The sequence below is a fragment of the Hakea prostrata genome, chromosome 5 (assembly GCF_041222555.1).
Source record: "Hakea prostrata isolate BN-2017 chromosome 5, UWA_Hpros_2, whole genome shotgun sequence".
Lineage (NCBI taxonomy): Eukaryota > Viridiplantae > Streptophyta > Magnoliopsida > Proteales > Proteaceae > Hakea > Hakea prostrata.
The window spans coordinates 59,220,892-59,233,886 of NC_142604.1; the positions used below are offsets into that span (position 1 = coordinate 59,220,892).

The window sequence follows — 12,995 nt, forward strand, 5'->3', positions numbered from 1 at the left end:
GAAGTTGCAGCAATTACTAATTGAAAGAACACATTGAACTAATAAGCAGGCCCTAGATGTTCTTTTGGAACCTAGTCATCTCACGTTTTAGCTGATGAATTTAAAAAAAAAAAAACAAAAAGAAAAAAAGTTTTTTACAAATGGGTTTTCTAAGTAAACCATAAACTAATGTTAGGTCCCATAGTACAATACATTACGTCTGGGTCTCAACCAAACCAACAATATTATCCACTTTTAAATGTTTTCAAATTAAGAAACTTGAACGAACCAAAATACCCCTCAGGTTGCTTAATATAAAATAACTAAAATGTCATTTAGTCATTCACAATAGTCTACCACTTAAAGCTAAACTAACTTCTTCTTCTTCTTTTTTTTTTTTTTAACCGACAATTTTCACCTCCATTGAAGACTGGAGGCGAGATTAACTCAGCCATTGAACACCAAAAGCAAGAGATGAGAAGGAATGTGAAATTTTGCCCACCCCCCCCCCCAAAAAAAAAAAAGGAAAAAGAAATGTGAAATAAAGGCAAATCACATTTAATTTGCTCTGAAGTCTTGGAGACCAAAAACTACCGATTCAAAGTGCGAAGGTCTTCAAAGTAGAGGTTGAGACGGAGACAAAAGAGCAATGAAGATGGAAATCCAAAACTTGGAGTTTTTTCAGAGGAGAATGCTCGAGAAGTGGTGTTGGTTTCAGTTTGTTCTTGAATCCAATGGTAAGATTTCGCTATTTTTTCTAATTTTATTGATTTTCATCATCATTATTTTTGTTGTCGGTGGTATTAGATCAGAAACAAGGAATTATGTTGTAAAAGGTAGGTAATAAATTGACTCTTTTTTTTGTTGTTGACGGGGAAGTGGTGGTATGCAGGGTACGGTACCATCTGATGGTGAGTAACTATGTTAGTCTAGTTGGGATGCAGATACAATATATTGCACTAAAAGGACTTAGGGTCTACTAAGAAGACCCACACATAAAAATAAAAAATAAAAAATAGAAAGAAGAAGAAGTTGTCGTGACCCAAATCTTGTACCTTGACTTCAAAGGTAGACTCACATTGACATATTTTAGTGTACAACCCGAATGACCCCATTCTGGATCTTTGTGATGGAAGCAAAAGGTGAACCTATCATTGATCTCAATTAATGGTGGGAGTACAAGTGCAATGCAATATTGTATAACCCAAGCCTGATAGGTCGACCTTTGACTCATTTAAATCTATAAAGATGTACCTAGGTTTTCCTATAAATTTATTGTGAGATTTGGGATTTTTGCCTTAGAGTTTTGGGTGAAAATTTTTGTAACACCATTTTGATGATTGATTGAGAGATTTCCATTATTTTCTTCTACTACATAGTGATATTTTCTTCTTCTTTGTCCATGGACATAACACATTGCATTGATGTGTGGACCATGTTAAATCTCCGTATTTTATTGTTTTGTTTCTATTTATGTTCTTAATTTTTTGGTGTTTATTTTAACAAGAAATGATTTCATAAAATGGCATTTAAGATATCATACTTTACCATCACATCACTTCCTTATTTCCACTGAATCAAGTTCAATAAGTATCCTTCTTATGTGAGTAGACACTAACTCAGTGCAGGAACTAGAAAAGCTTGGTTTGTATTATTCACTTGGAACTTAATTCGTGTTGTGGGAATACTTGCTTGCTCTTCCCTACCCAAGTTAGTTCAACATGTCACTTATGGATGATACTCATTGGCATTATTCATCTGTCACAACTATATCTGGGTTTATAACTACTTCTCAAACTCATTCTCTTTCAGGGATAACTGAATAACCTGGTATCACTTTCACTAGATCTTCCTGAACAAGGTGGCTCCTGATTTCTTAAGGCAGGTTTCACTATTACCAACACATGATAAATATTTAATTTGCTTCTCTAGTAGAATACATAATATTATGCTTATAAAAAGTTAGTACGGTATGACCCGACCTGTGGGTCAACCAATTCACCCCGACCTGTGGGTCAACCAATTCACCCGATTAGAGTCGATATATATGTATATTATGTTCACCTACCACATTATTGAGAGGTTTGGGATTTTTTTTTTAGGGTTTTGGGTGAGAGTTCTTATAATGTTATTTCTTGGAAACTAGTTGTGAGATCTTCTATACTTCTTTCACATAGTGAAAAAGTTCTTCCACTTTGCCCATGGACGTAGCACATCGCATTGGTTTGTATGTCACGTTTAAACTCTATTTGTTCATTTCGGCTTTTTTATTATTATTTTATTTTCATTCACTACTTCGTGGTGTTTGTTTTAACATGGAAAGTTCTTCCTCACCCGTGGATGTAGCACATCACATTAGTGTGTGAACCATTTTAGATCTTTATGTTCCTTTCATTTTGTTTCTATCTATATTTGTATTTTGGTGGTGTTCATTCTAACATTAAGCAATATAATAAATGAAAAAAAGAGAAAATTAACACATTGGAATGCTTGTCAACACAAAGCTAGATAGAGCGCGATGGAAAGAGGTTAAGTCCGCTCTAGAGTTGTTAGTATTAGAATTGTTTGTGCACAAGTCTTTAAGGTATCGAAGATCGTATGTAACTTTAAAAACTTTTTTTTTAAAAAGAACTTGTTTCCCCATGAAAACATGAGTCCATTTTCGGCCACTGCCATTGATGTGAATTGAAGTGTGCAAGCACACAAGAGTCTCAAGGACTTAAAGAAAACACAATATGTGCATCTACTTCGCAAATGTTGGATTCACCTCTTGCCTCGGCTATCAAGGACTTTTTGATGCCTTTTGGGAGAAGGCAATACTCATGGAGTCCTCTAAGATCAGACTTGAACACGATACCAATAAAAATGACCACCATATGTTCTCAACCTCATCCAAATGCATTGAATCAAGTTCTCCTCTAGCCCAGTCGGCCAGCCTCTCACAATACCATTAACTGGTTCTCATCCTAAGTTCATTATTGGGTAACTTTTTGGGAATCAATTACAAACTATAGATATTGGTCCCAGTGTTGAGCTTATAGACATTCAGTCGAGCATCTTGAGTACTACCATCAACTTTATTCTATTATTTTGAGATATATTCCATACCAATAGAGGGTCAAATACTCATATATGAAACCAATCCAACAAAGAGTTAAGAAGGGAAAGATAAAAATAAAACACCCACCTTAAGCATAACAACAGATACCCACTTGTCTTCCGGACAATAAGAGTCCTCGGAGCTAACTCCACTTACATTGCAGTTTCTTAACCAAACAGGAGATATGAAATTATTTGCATAAATAGTAGCTTACACAAACACAGGAGAGGTGCGAAATTGGATAATATTAAACCATCATCATCTTCTGAAACTCAGGGAAACCAAGCACACCATCACCATCGCAGTCGAATGCTTGTATGATGGTCTTGCACTCATCATTTGTTATTTTGTACCCAAGGCTACTGAACATCCTCTGCAATCCCTCTGGTGTAATGGTCCCAGAACCCTTCTCCACCACGAACATTTCAAAGGCTCTTTTCAGATCGTCCTCCCCACCTTCGCGGTCCATCAACTTCGCAAAATCATCAAAGTCCAGCGTCAAATTGTCGCCGCCTGCTGCATCAAGATCATCGACCACAGCTTGAGCTTCCTCAGGGGACATGAACTCCCCAATGGATGCAAGGTATGATCTAAGTTCAGCACCTGAGATGTTCCCATTACCATCAGCATCAAAGTGACGAAATATTTCTTGGAGTTCATCCTTTCTTGATTGTTCTTTCGGTGTTCCTTGAGTAGCACTCTCAGGAGGACATAATTCATCCTTGGGAGAAGGAGTGACAATCTCCGTCTGAGAAAGGCTCAGGTTGAATTTGGAATGATGAAATCGATGGACGCTGAGCATGAAACTCTTGTTGGAGAACCATTTGGATAATGTTGGCTTGGAAACAATAGCAGTCGCCATTAGAGCAGGAAGGCCAGGTAGTGTTTTCTGCTAGTTAGTTGTCGCTTGAAGCTCGTTGCTGTGATGGAAGCAAAAGAACATCCAGAGAAATTTATAGACTTTTTCTGTTAGTGAAAGGACTGGTTCGGTTGAAGTTCTAAAATATTCCATCTTTTTTTGGTAAAATATTCCATCTCATAGAAGCAATATCCTTCGTTAGGTGCATCAGCCATTGTTGTCTTCTTCACCGAACGAAAATTCGCGGAAGTTTCATGGAAGCTTCGCTTGGGTCACAGAACTAAAAGGAAGCAGACTTTTCTCATGTAAAACAAACATTAGGCATGAAAGAAGTATATAAGATCATTGAATTTTTCTATTTTTCCTTTTGGGTTGGAGGGAGGGGGATGAATATCATTAATAGTTATAGAATAAGCGTTTTTGTTTGGACAAATATGTTAGGTTTTTGGCATTTTATATTAAAAACCTATGACACAAGATAGAGGAAGTAAAATATTTCATATTTGCTCTTCTTTGCTTTAATTAGTTTTGTTGGTTTTGGATCTTGCTTGGGTAGTGTCTCTCACATGATGGTGTCTATTACCAAAAAAAAAACATGGTGGCCATGTGGATCCTATTAAATCCCAGCCACTCAAAATAAAGTTCGGTTTGTTTAAAGAAAACCAATTTTTTTCACTTGAGTTGATTATATGTGTCCATGGCATTTTGAGTGCCTACGATTTACTGAAGTTCATGTGACGTTCATTCGACAATAGGCACCACAAGCACCATGCACGCCATTGCACTATCCAATCAAAATCTGATTCACACCCATGCCAACCCCCCAAAAAAGCATAAATATGTTCTCTCTTTTTTCCAATGAAACAAGGTCACTTCCTTCCTAATCCTTCCAACCCCCCCCCCCCCCCCAAAAAAAAAAATCAAAGGTACTGTAGGAATCAGTTGGAAAGAATGCACCATGCGACCTACAGTAGAGTTGATCACATTTCCAATTTAGTGCATTCCTGGTTTATAAACAGTCTTTGGCATCCATCATTGTACAAGGATATGATCTAGATTCTAGACTCATTGCCTTCCCTTTAGAGTTGTAGATCTCTAGCTATAACCATATCCTATATCTGCATAGATATCCAAAATGATGGATGGCTTTGTTCCTTTCTTATTCTAAAATATAAAAAATTAGAGCAAATTGTAGTGGCACCCCAAAATGGAGGCCTTAAAGCACTGACACCCTCACTTATGTTTAAAAAACACAGAGACCCCAAAATTGGATTTTCATTGGATATATTTGTCAAATTTCACACTGAAAACAATTAAATCACTATTTATTTTTAAAAATATCCCTATAAAAAACAGTGTCAAAAAGGTTTTCAATGACATAAATTTCACTTTTTGATCATTTGAAGCTTTGTCCTAAATGTCTAGGGATGTTGTGGTCAAACTAGAAGGCCGATAGCCAGGGGAGTCTCTCAAGCAATCCAGTAGAGAAGAGCCTAACCAGGATATTCCCAAGTGATGCATGATGGCATCATCATCAACAACCCTCTTGTACAGTTCAAGATGAATTCTAGCTAAACTCAAACTTTTGTATAGTTCAAAATAGGGATAATTACTGTTGCCCCCTATACTTTGATTTTATTACTAATGAAATTTTATTGTTTATGAAATTACTATTGCCTAAACCCCCCCCCCACCCCACCCCCACCTCTAATGGTGTTATAAGTGGTTGTTAACATTGAATGTGTAATGTCTATTTTGCCCTTCGTTAAAATTAAGAAGTCAAAAAGATGACATTACCCTCATTTATAGAAACTATATTGAATGCCAATTATATCTTTAAAATTTTATATTTTAGAATCAAATTTGGATTTGAAAAAATACCAGCCATCTACATTTAAAATTAATGAAGACTCAAATCAAGAAAATTTGTGAATGAATTTCCTCTTGAGATCTTGCTTCTTTATCCTTAATTCCATCAAAATGTGCATTGTGGTGAAGATGAACTATTTATGAATGTAAATTTAAGATCAAATAGTAGGAGCACATATTTGGAAGAAAACAAATGAATCTTTGTATGAGTGTTGTAATTCTTGGAATTTACACAAAAGAACAAAACAACAATGATTTCTGTTGCACCGTGATACTTGTTAATGAGGGTCTTACTATTGCACTAAAAAATATAAATACATGGATTTTTCAGATAAGGTTCATCTTCAATGGAAGCGTTGTCCTGAAATTACTTTTCTTTTTGTTTCTTCTGAGAATTTAATTCGAGGATTGGTGGGACCACACGATTATGGTTGTTGAAACTCTCAAGATTAACTCAAATTTTCCACAATCACAGTGATGGAAGTTTTACAAACAAATTAGCATATAAGATGTTAATTGATAGGAAATTTGGTATCATGCACAATGGTTAACATATATTAGGTGATTTTCAATTTCCAACTTAGAATTAAATTTGATCGTTTCTCATATTTAGTTTCTATTTTGAGTTTTATTCAATCACATCTTTCCTTTATTCGATGATTTCATTTTAAAGAAGAAAAAAAAAGATTCAATGTTAATTTCCCCCCATAGTTAATTAAGAGTAGTATTATAACTGACAAAAGAGAAATAAGTAAAGAGATAAGTCCAGGGTTATTTTTGGGATTTTGAGAAAATATATAGATGACACATCATCACTAAACTAACAAAGCTTAACGGTAAGGGGCATTAGTTCTTGTGGACAAAGTTAAAGGTTGGATTAGTAATCTTAAAAATTACAAGGGATAAAATAGTAATAAAACCAAAGCATAGAGGGGCAACATGCAGTAATTATCTATTCAAATCATCTGAATTCAGATACTTGTAAACACTCCATGCAATGAGAGTCCATTAAAATTAAGGTTTTGTATGAGCAATCCTTGCGAAGACGAATCCAAAGACCTATCATTAATAGAAAGAACTAGTTAATAAACCAACTCTCAGTCAAATTGCCAAACTAGAAACCTTTTTCATATTCAAATTCATTACATGCAAACTTGTCCATTGCAGACCTAGTGCTAATAATCACACTTACAACTTACATTTTGTCAATTAAGCAATGGAAAATTATTATTGTTATAAGCAAGTGCTAATACCCTTTGCTAGCACATATGCTAACATACACAAACATATCTCCACACACACACACATGAGACATACAACAAATACTAAAATTTGACATATATAACTAAGCCATCATCTGCTGGAATTCATTAAAACCAAGAACCCCATCACCATCAAGATCGAATATCTGTATCATTGCCTTGCACTCTTCATGAGGTATTTCGTCTCCAAGGCGTCTGAACATCTTCTGCAAACCCTTAGGAGTAATGCACCCAGATCCTTTCTCCACTTCAAACATTTCAAAGGCCCTTCTAAGATCCTCATCATGTCCAGCTTCATGTTCCATCAACTTCATAAAATCCTCAAAGTCAATCAAATTGTCACCATCTGCATCAAGATCATTGATCACGCCTTGAGCTTCCTGGTGCGATATGTACTCCCCCACGGACGCAAAGTAGGATCTGAGTTCGTGAGCCGATATCTTCCCATCATTATCGGTGTCGAAATAACTGAATACTTCTTGGAGCTCGTCCTTTCTTGATCGATCTCTGAGTACACTTCTTGGAGTAGAACTTCCAGAGGAATACGAGCCATCTTTAGGAGGTGGAGGAGGAGGAGGAGTAAGATCACTAAGCTCAGTTGCATGAGGTAGAGAGAAATTACGACTTGAAAGGTCAGATTTGGAAGGAAGAAGGCGTTGGAAGCTTAACCTGAAACTTTTGTTGTTTTTAGAGAACCATTTACCTAATGATGACGGCTTGGAAACAGCAGCACTTGCCATCGGATCAGGAAGGCTGGATCAGTGGATTGGTTAGTCTATGTTTCTAGTTCTGAGAAACGATTGAACATGAGAAAGGTTTATATAGATGGGAATTGAAGGAGATGCAATATAGATAGACATGATGGACACACAGAATTAGTAGTTGGTTGTTGCGTTACGTCTCATAGTGCTTTGGGGCGGCATAGGAAGCTGCATGGCAGCTTCGTTCGAGTGCAATAACCCAGCGTAAAAGAGACCATCAACAAAGCCGACATTCTCTACGTCACAGACGGCCGCATCAACTTGTCCTACCTTTCCGGAATGGATGCTTACGAAAAAGGGTGGAGAAAAGAAGTTGCAGCAATCACTAACTGAAAGAACACATTGAACTTATGAAAACCAGGCCTTAGATGTACGTTTGGAACCTTGTCATCTCATGTTTCAAATGATGAATAAAAATAAATTAATTAATTAATTTACGTGTGAGTCCTCTGAGTAGCCCTAAACTATTTGTTGAGTCCTTATAGTGCAATATATTACATCTGAGTTCCAACGAACTGACTTTTTATCTAACATTAAGTGTTTTCAAATTAAAAATCTAGATAAACCAAAATGCCCCTAAGTTGTTTAATATAATGTATAACTAAAATATCCTTTAGGCATTCAGAATAGTCTTCTTTAAGCATTCCACCAACGTCACTTTCATTTTCCACGAGATTATCTGCTATTGAAGACCAATGGACAATATCCGCAGCAGTTGAAGACAAAGGCGGACTTACATTGGCCCACCCATTTTTGGCCCACCCATTTTTTGATAATTTTGATTAATTTCTTTAGTTATTTTAATTATTTATTTTCTTACATGTGAAACATCACTATTTCCTCCCCCTTCTTAATAATGAAAATAATTTTTAAAAGTATAATAATGAATATAAATGTCATTTCTAATTAAAAATTAAGTCCTGAATCCCTATTTATTCTTTCCTCTCTTTTTTCTCATATTTTCTTCATATTATTCTCTTATCTTTTTATAGACATGGGTTAAAGAAATTTTTGAAGAAAAAAAATCTTATAAATCTTATTAGGTATTTAAAATATAATTCTTAATTAGAAACAACCTCAAACCCTATTTATTCTCTCCTCTCTCCTCTTTTCTTCCAATTTATTCTCTTTCCTTTCTATAAGCGTGAATTAAGAAAAATTTAGAAAAATTCTTCTATAACTTTTTAGGGTTCAAGTCATGTGTCTCTTTCTTTTTTTCTTTTGTTTTTTTCTTTTTTTTTTTTTTTTTTGGCTTTAATTTACCTATATTTTGAGAGGAAAAATATCATTATCAATAATTTACCTATTTTTTCAAATATGTGTGGGCCCCACAAAATATATGTGGGTATATGCCTTAATATAATAAAATAATTTAGAGGTGGGACCCCAGTGGGTCTTATAAGGGCCCACACAATATGTGTGGCGAAGAAATATTAGTGCTTCCATATAGGAGGTCAGAGTTCGAATCCCCTCGAGGCCAGGGGCGAAGCCACGCCTATATTAATTATATAAAAGCTTCCCTGAGGATGTAGTCGTAGTGCTTCCTCAACGGGAAGGTGATCTGGACTTTCATTCTTCGGCCATTCCCAATGTTGAATCCTGATTCCGCCCCTGGTTGAAGACTGACGGCAACATTAACTCTGCCATTGAACACCAACAACAAGAGATGATAATGAAATGTGAAATTTTACTGAAAAAGGAACAAAGTGAAAAAAAGAAGGAAACATTTAATTTGCTCTGAAGTCTTGGAGACCAAAAACTCCCGATTCAAAGCGGGAGGGTCTTCACGGTAGAGACTGAGACTAAGATGAAAGAGTAATGGAAAATGGATTTCCGAAACCTAGAGGTTTTTCAAAGGAGAATGCTTGAGAAGACAATGTTGGCGTTCAGTTTGTTCTTGAATCCAAAGGTAAGATTTTGTTATTTTTCCTAATTTTAATCCTTCTTCATCGTCATCGTTGTCGCCGTCGGTCAGAAACAAGAAATTTCAGTTTTGAAAGATAGGTAAGAATTTGACATTTTTGTTGCTGTTAGGGAAATGGTGGTACATAGGGGACCATCTAACGATGGCAATAGTTGGGTTTACAATATTGGGATTACTGTACACTTTTAGTGGTATGGAGAAGGATGGTGAGCTTTTTCTACCTCACCATATCACATCGTATTAAAAACCTTGTAGGGTATTTTGGTTCCTACAAGCTTGAAATTTGAAAATAATTCACAGTGACTAATTGTGTTAGTTTAGTAATATATTGTACTAAAGGGACCCAACATTACTTTAAGGTCTACTAAGAGAACCTACACGGACATGTTTTAGTGAGCAACCTAAATGGCCCAATTCAGGAGATCTTTGTGATGAAAGCAAAATGTGAACCCATCACTAATCTCGATTAATGACGGGGTACAAGTGCATGCAGTATTGTATAACCTGAGCTTGATAGGTCGATCCATTTACTTATTTAAAATCTATAAAGATGTACCCAAGTTTTCCTATAAAGTTATCGTGAGATTGGGGGTTTTGCCTTAAGGTTTTGGATGAAAGTTTTTGTAACACAATTCTAATGATTGATTGAGAAATTTCCATTATTTTCTTCTTCTTCATAGTAATATTTTCTTCTTCCTTGTCCATGGACGTAAGTCACGTAACAGACTACATTGACGTGTGGACCATGTTAAATCTTCATATTTTATTGTTTTTGTTTCTATTTATGTTTTTAATTTCCTCGTGTTTATTTTAACAATAAATGATTTCATAAAATGACATTTAAGATACCATATTTTACCAAAACGTCACTTCCTTATTTCTGCCGAATCAAGTTCCATTACTTTCCTTCTTACGTAAGTGGATACTAACTCACTGCAGGGAACTGAACAATCTTGGTCTGTATCATTCACTTGGAACTTAATTCGTGTTCTGGGAATACTTACCTGCTCTTCCCGACCCAATTTAGTTCAACACGTCACTTTTATATGGATGATACTCACTGGCTCTATTCATCTGTCACTACTATATATGTCTGGGTTTATAACTACTTCTCAAACTCGTTCTCTTTCAGGAATAACTGAACCAGGTATTATTTTCACTAGATCTTCCTGAACAAGGTAGCTCCTGATTTCTTGAGGCAGGTTTCACTATTAATTGAACCAAGCTTCATTTTTTGTCAACACATGATAATATATTTAATTTTCTTCTTTGGTGCAATACATAATATATTATGCTTATACAATGTTAATTAGGTAAAAAGAGGTTGCATTTAGATAACATCGAATTCATCTCACATAAGCAATTCTGGATTTTCTACCCTCGCCATCCGGGTCAACATGCATGCACCTCGATTACATCTTCAGGGGGAGCTTTGTTTTCTGCAAGGGTCGAACCCATGACCTCTCCGGCCACTGAGAAGTATGGATCTTACCACCCCTATATTTTTGCTTGCAAAGATCCTTACAAAGCTTTTCTTGTTGGGGGTCTGGGCTACTGTGAACCCTTCTCTTTCTTATTTTCTTTTGGGTTTGTTTTACTGATTTTTTTTTAAATAGTTCTTATAGTTTATTATATAATTTCCTCTATAGGCCACCCAATGAAACTAGAATAAACAAGGGGAAATAATTTACTTCTTCTTATCTTGGCTTATAGCTTTGGGCATATAATAGAGAACCTCATTAAGTATACCTAAACAAAACTGTGTTTTACATGTTTGTTTTAGCTCTTACCTCATTCTAGGTCGACGTAGGAATGGAGCCTTGCATCTGTATGACATGCGAATTTGGTATCTGATAATGAAGTAGTGTGTGACGCTAGAATTTCTACTCCACTCAATTTTGTGATCCAATAGAACCAGTTGGCTCCAAACTTTGCATCTGTGGGTTGGTTTGGCCTTCCTTTGTAAGTCTATAAATAATTGTCTTTCGATGTTCATTTCCATCACAGCAACGAGCTTTGGGCCTCAAGCAATTATAAGCAACAAATACTCACCTAGCCTTCCTGCTCTAATGGCAACTGCTCATGTTTCCAAGCCAACTTTATTCAAATGGTTCCACAACAAGAGCTTCATGCTCAGCATCCACCGCTTTCATCATCATTCCAAGTTCGACCTGAGCCTTCGTGTGTCTAAAACTAAGATGGCTACTCTAAATGCTCCTCCCAAGCGTGAACCATGTCCTCCTCCCAAGCGTGAACCATGTCCTCCTGAAGGTGATACTCAAATCATCCCACCCAATTGCAAAGAACAAGAAAGAAAAGAAGAACTGCAACAAATATTTCGTCACTTTGATGCTGATGGTAATGGGATTATCTCTGGCGCTGAACTCAGATGCTACCTTGCCTCCATCAAGGAGTTCATGTCTGCTGAGGAGGCTAAAGCTGTGATCGATGATCTTGAATCAGCAGGTGGTGATAATCTGACGCTGGACTTCGATACTTTTGTGAAGTTGATGGTACGTGAAGCTGGGGAGGAAGATCTGAGAAGGACCTTCGAGATGTTCGTTGTGGAGAAGGGTTCTGGGGTCATTAAACCAGAGGGATTGCACAGGATGTTCAATTGCCTTGGATATAAAGTATCAGAGGAAGAGTGTAAGAAAATCATACTAGCATTTGACTGCGACGGCGATGGCATGCTTGGTTTCAGTGAGTTTCAGCAGATGATGGCTGCTTAATGGTTTCAGTGTTTGCACCAGTTGCATGTTTGTACTGGTATATGCTCTTAAGTGTTGTGCGTGTTTCTTTGTGTGCTAGCTAGCATATGCAAATAAGTCTTGAGGACGTAAATAATGGCCTTAACACTGGTAGTGTTTTATGTACATGTTTTATTTGTATTCTTGGTTATGAAGATCAAGCTTGTTGTGTCTTGTTATCTAAATTGTGGCAATTTGCATTTTTCAGTTGTGAGAGAATGACCAACCATCCCACATACATGATTTTTTTTTTTTCACACGGTCGTTATCAAGCCGGTCATAGCAACTAGGCCCACACGCCCGGGGGAGGGGGAAAGTGTGGTAGGCCCAGAGGTTTGAATCTATGACCTTCTTAGACTTACTAACTCCATATAGAAGGTTATCATCACTGTGCTAGAAGCACATCCACCACATACACAATTAATAGGTAGGTCAAGAATTGAGATCATGGTAGAGGATAACTTTTTCCTAACACTTCCTTATCTACTAAA

General features: G+C 36.4%; 2 protein-coding genes and 1 pseudogene across 2 annotated transcripts; 1 reads left to right on the plus strand and 2 right to left on the minus strand.

Moving 5' to 3' along the window:
• Positions 1-3,285: 3,285 nt before the first annotated feature.
• LOC149016853 (putative calcium-binding protein CML41) lies at positions 3,286-4,024 on the minus strand. The gene has a single exon (XM_089156130.1). The coding sequence runs from the start codon at positions 3,939-3,941 to the stop codon at positions 3,327-3,329; it is 615 nt and encodes a 204-aa protein (XP_089012256.1). The 5' UTR covers positions 3,942-4,024; the 3' UTR covers positions 3,286-3,326.
• A 2,861-nt stretch (positions 4,025-6,885) lies between these two features.
• On the minus strand, positions 6,886-7,879 carry LOC149016854 (putative calcium-binding protein CML41 pseudogene; annotated as a pseudogene).
• Positions 7,880-11,741: 3,862 nt separating this feature from the next.
• On the plus strand, positions 11,742-12,689 carry LOC149016855 (putative calcium-binding protein CML19). Its single transcript, XM_089156131.1, has one exon. The coding sequence runs from the start codon at positions 11,743-11,745 to the stop codon at positions 12,484-12,486; it is 744 nt and encodes a 247-aa protein (XP_089012257.1). The 5' UTR covers position 11,742; the 3' UTR covers positions 12,487-12,689.
• Positions 12,690-12,995: the final 306 nt, after the last annotated feature.

Coding starts and splice junctions, on each gene's coding strand:
- LOC149016853 (XM_089156130.1), bottom strand. CDS start 3,941: ATGGCGACTGCTATTGTTTCCAAGCCAACATTATCCAAATGGTTCTCC.
- LOC149016855 (XM_089156131.1), top strand. CDS start 11,743: ATGTTCATTTCCATCACAGCAACGAGCTTTGGGCCTCAAGCAATTATA.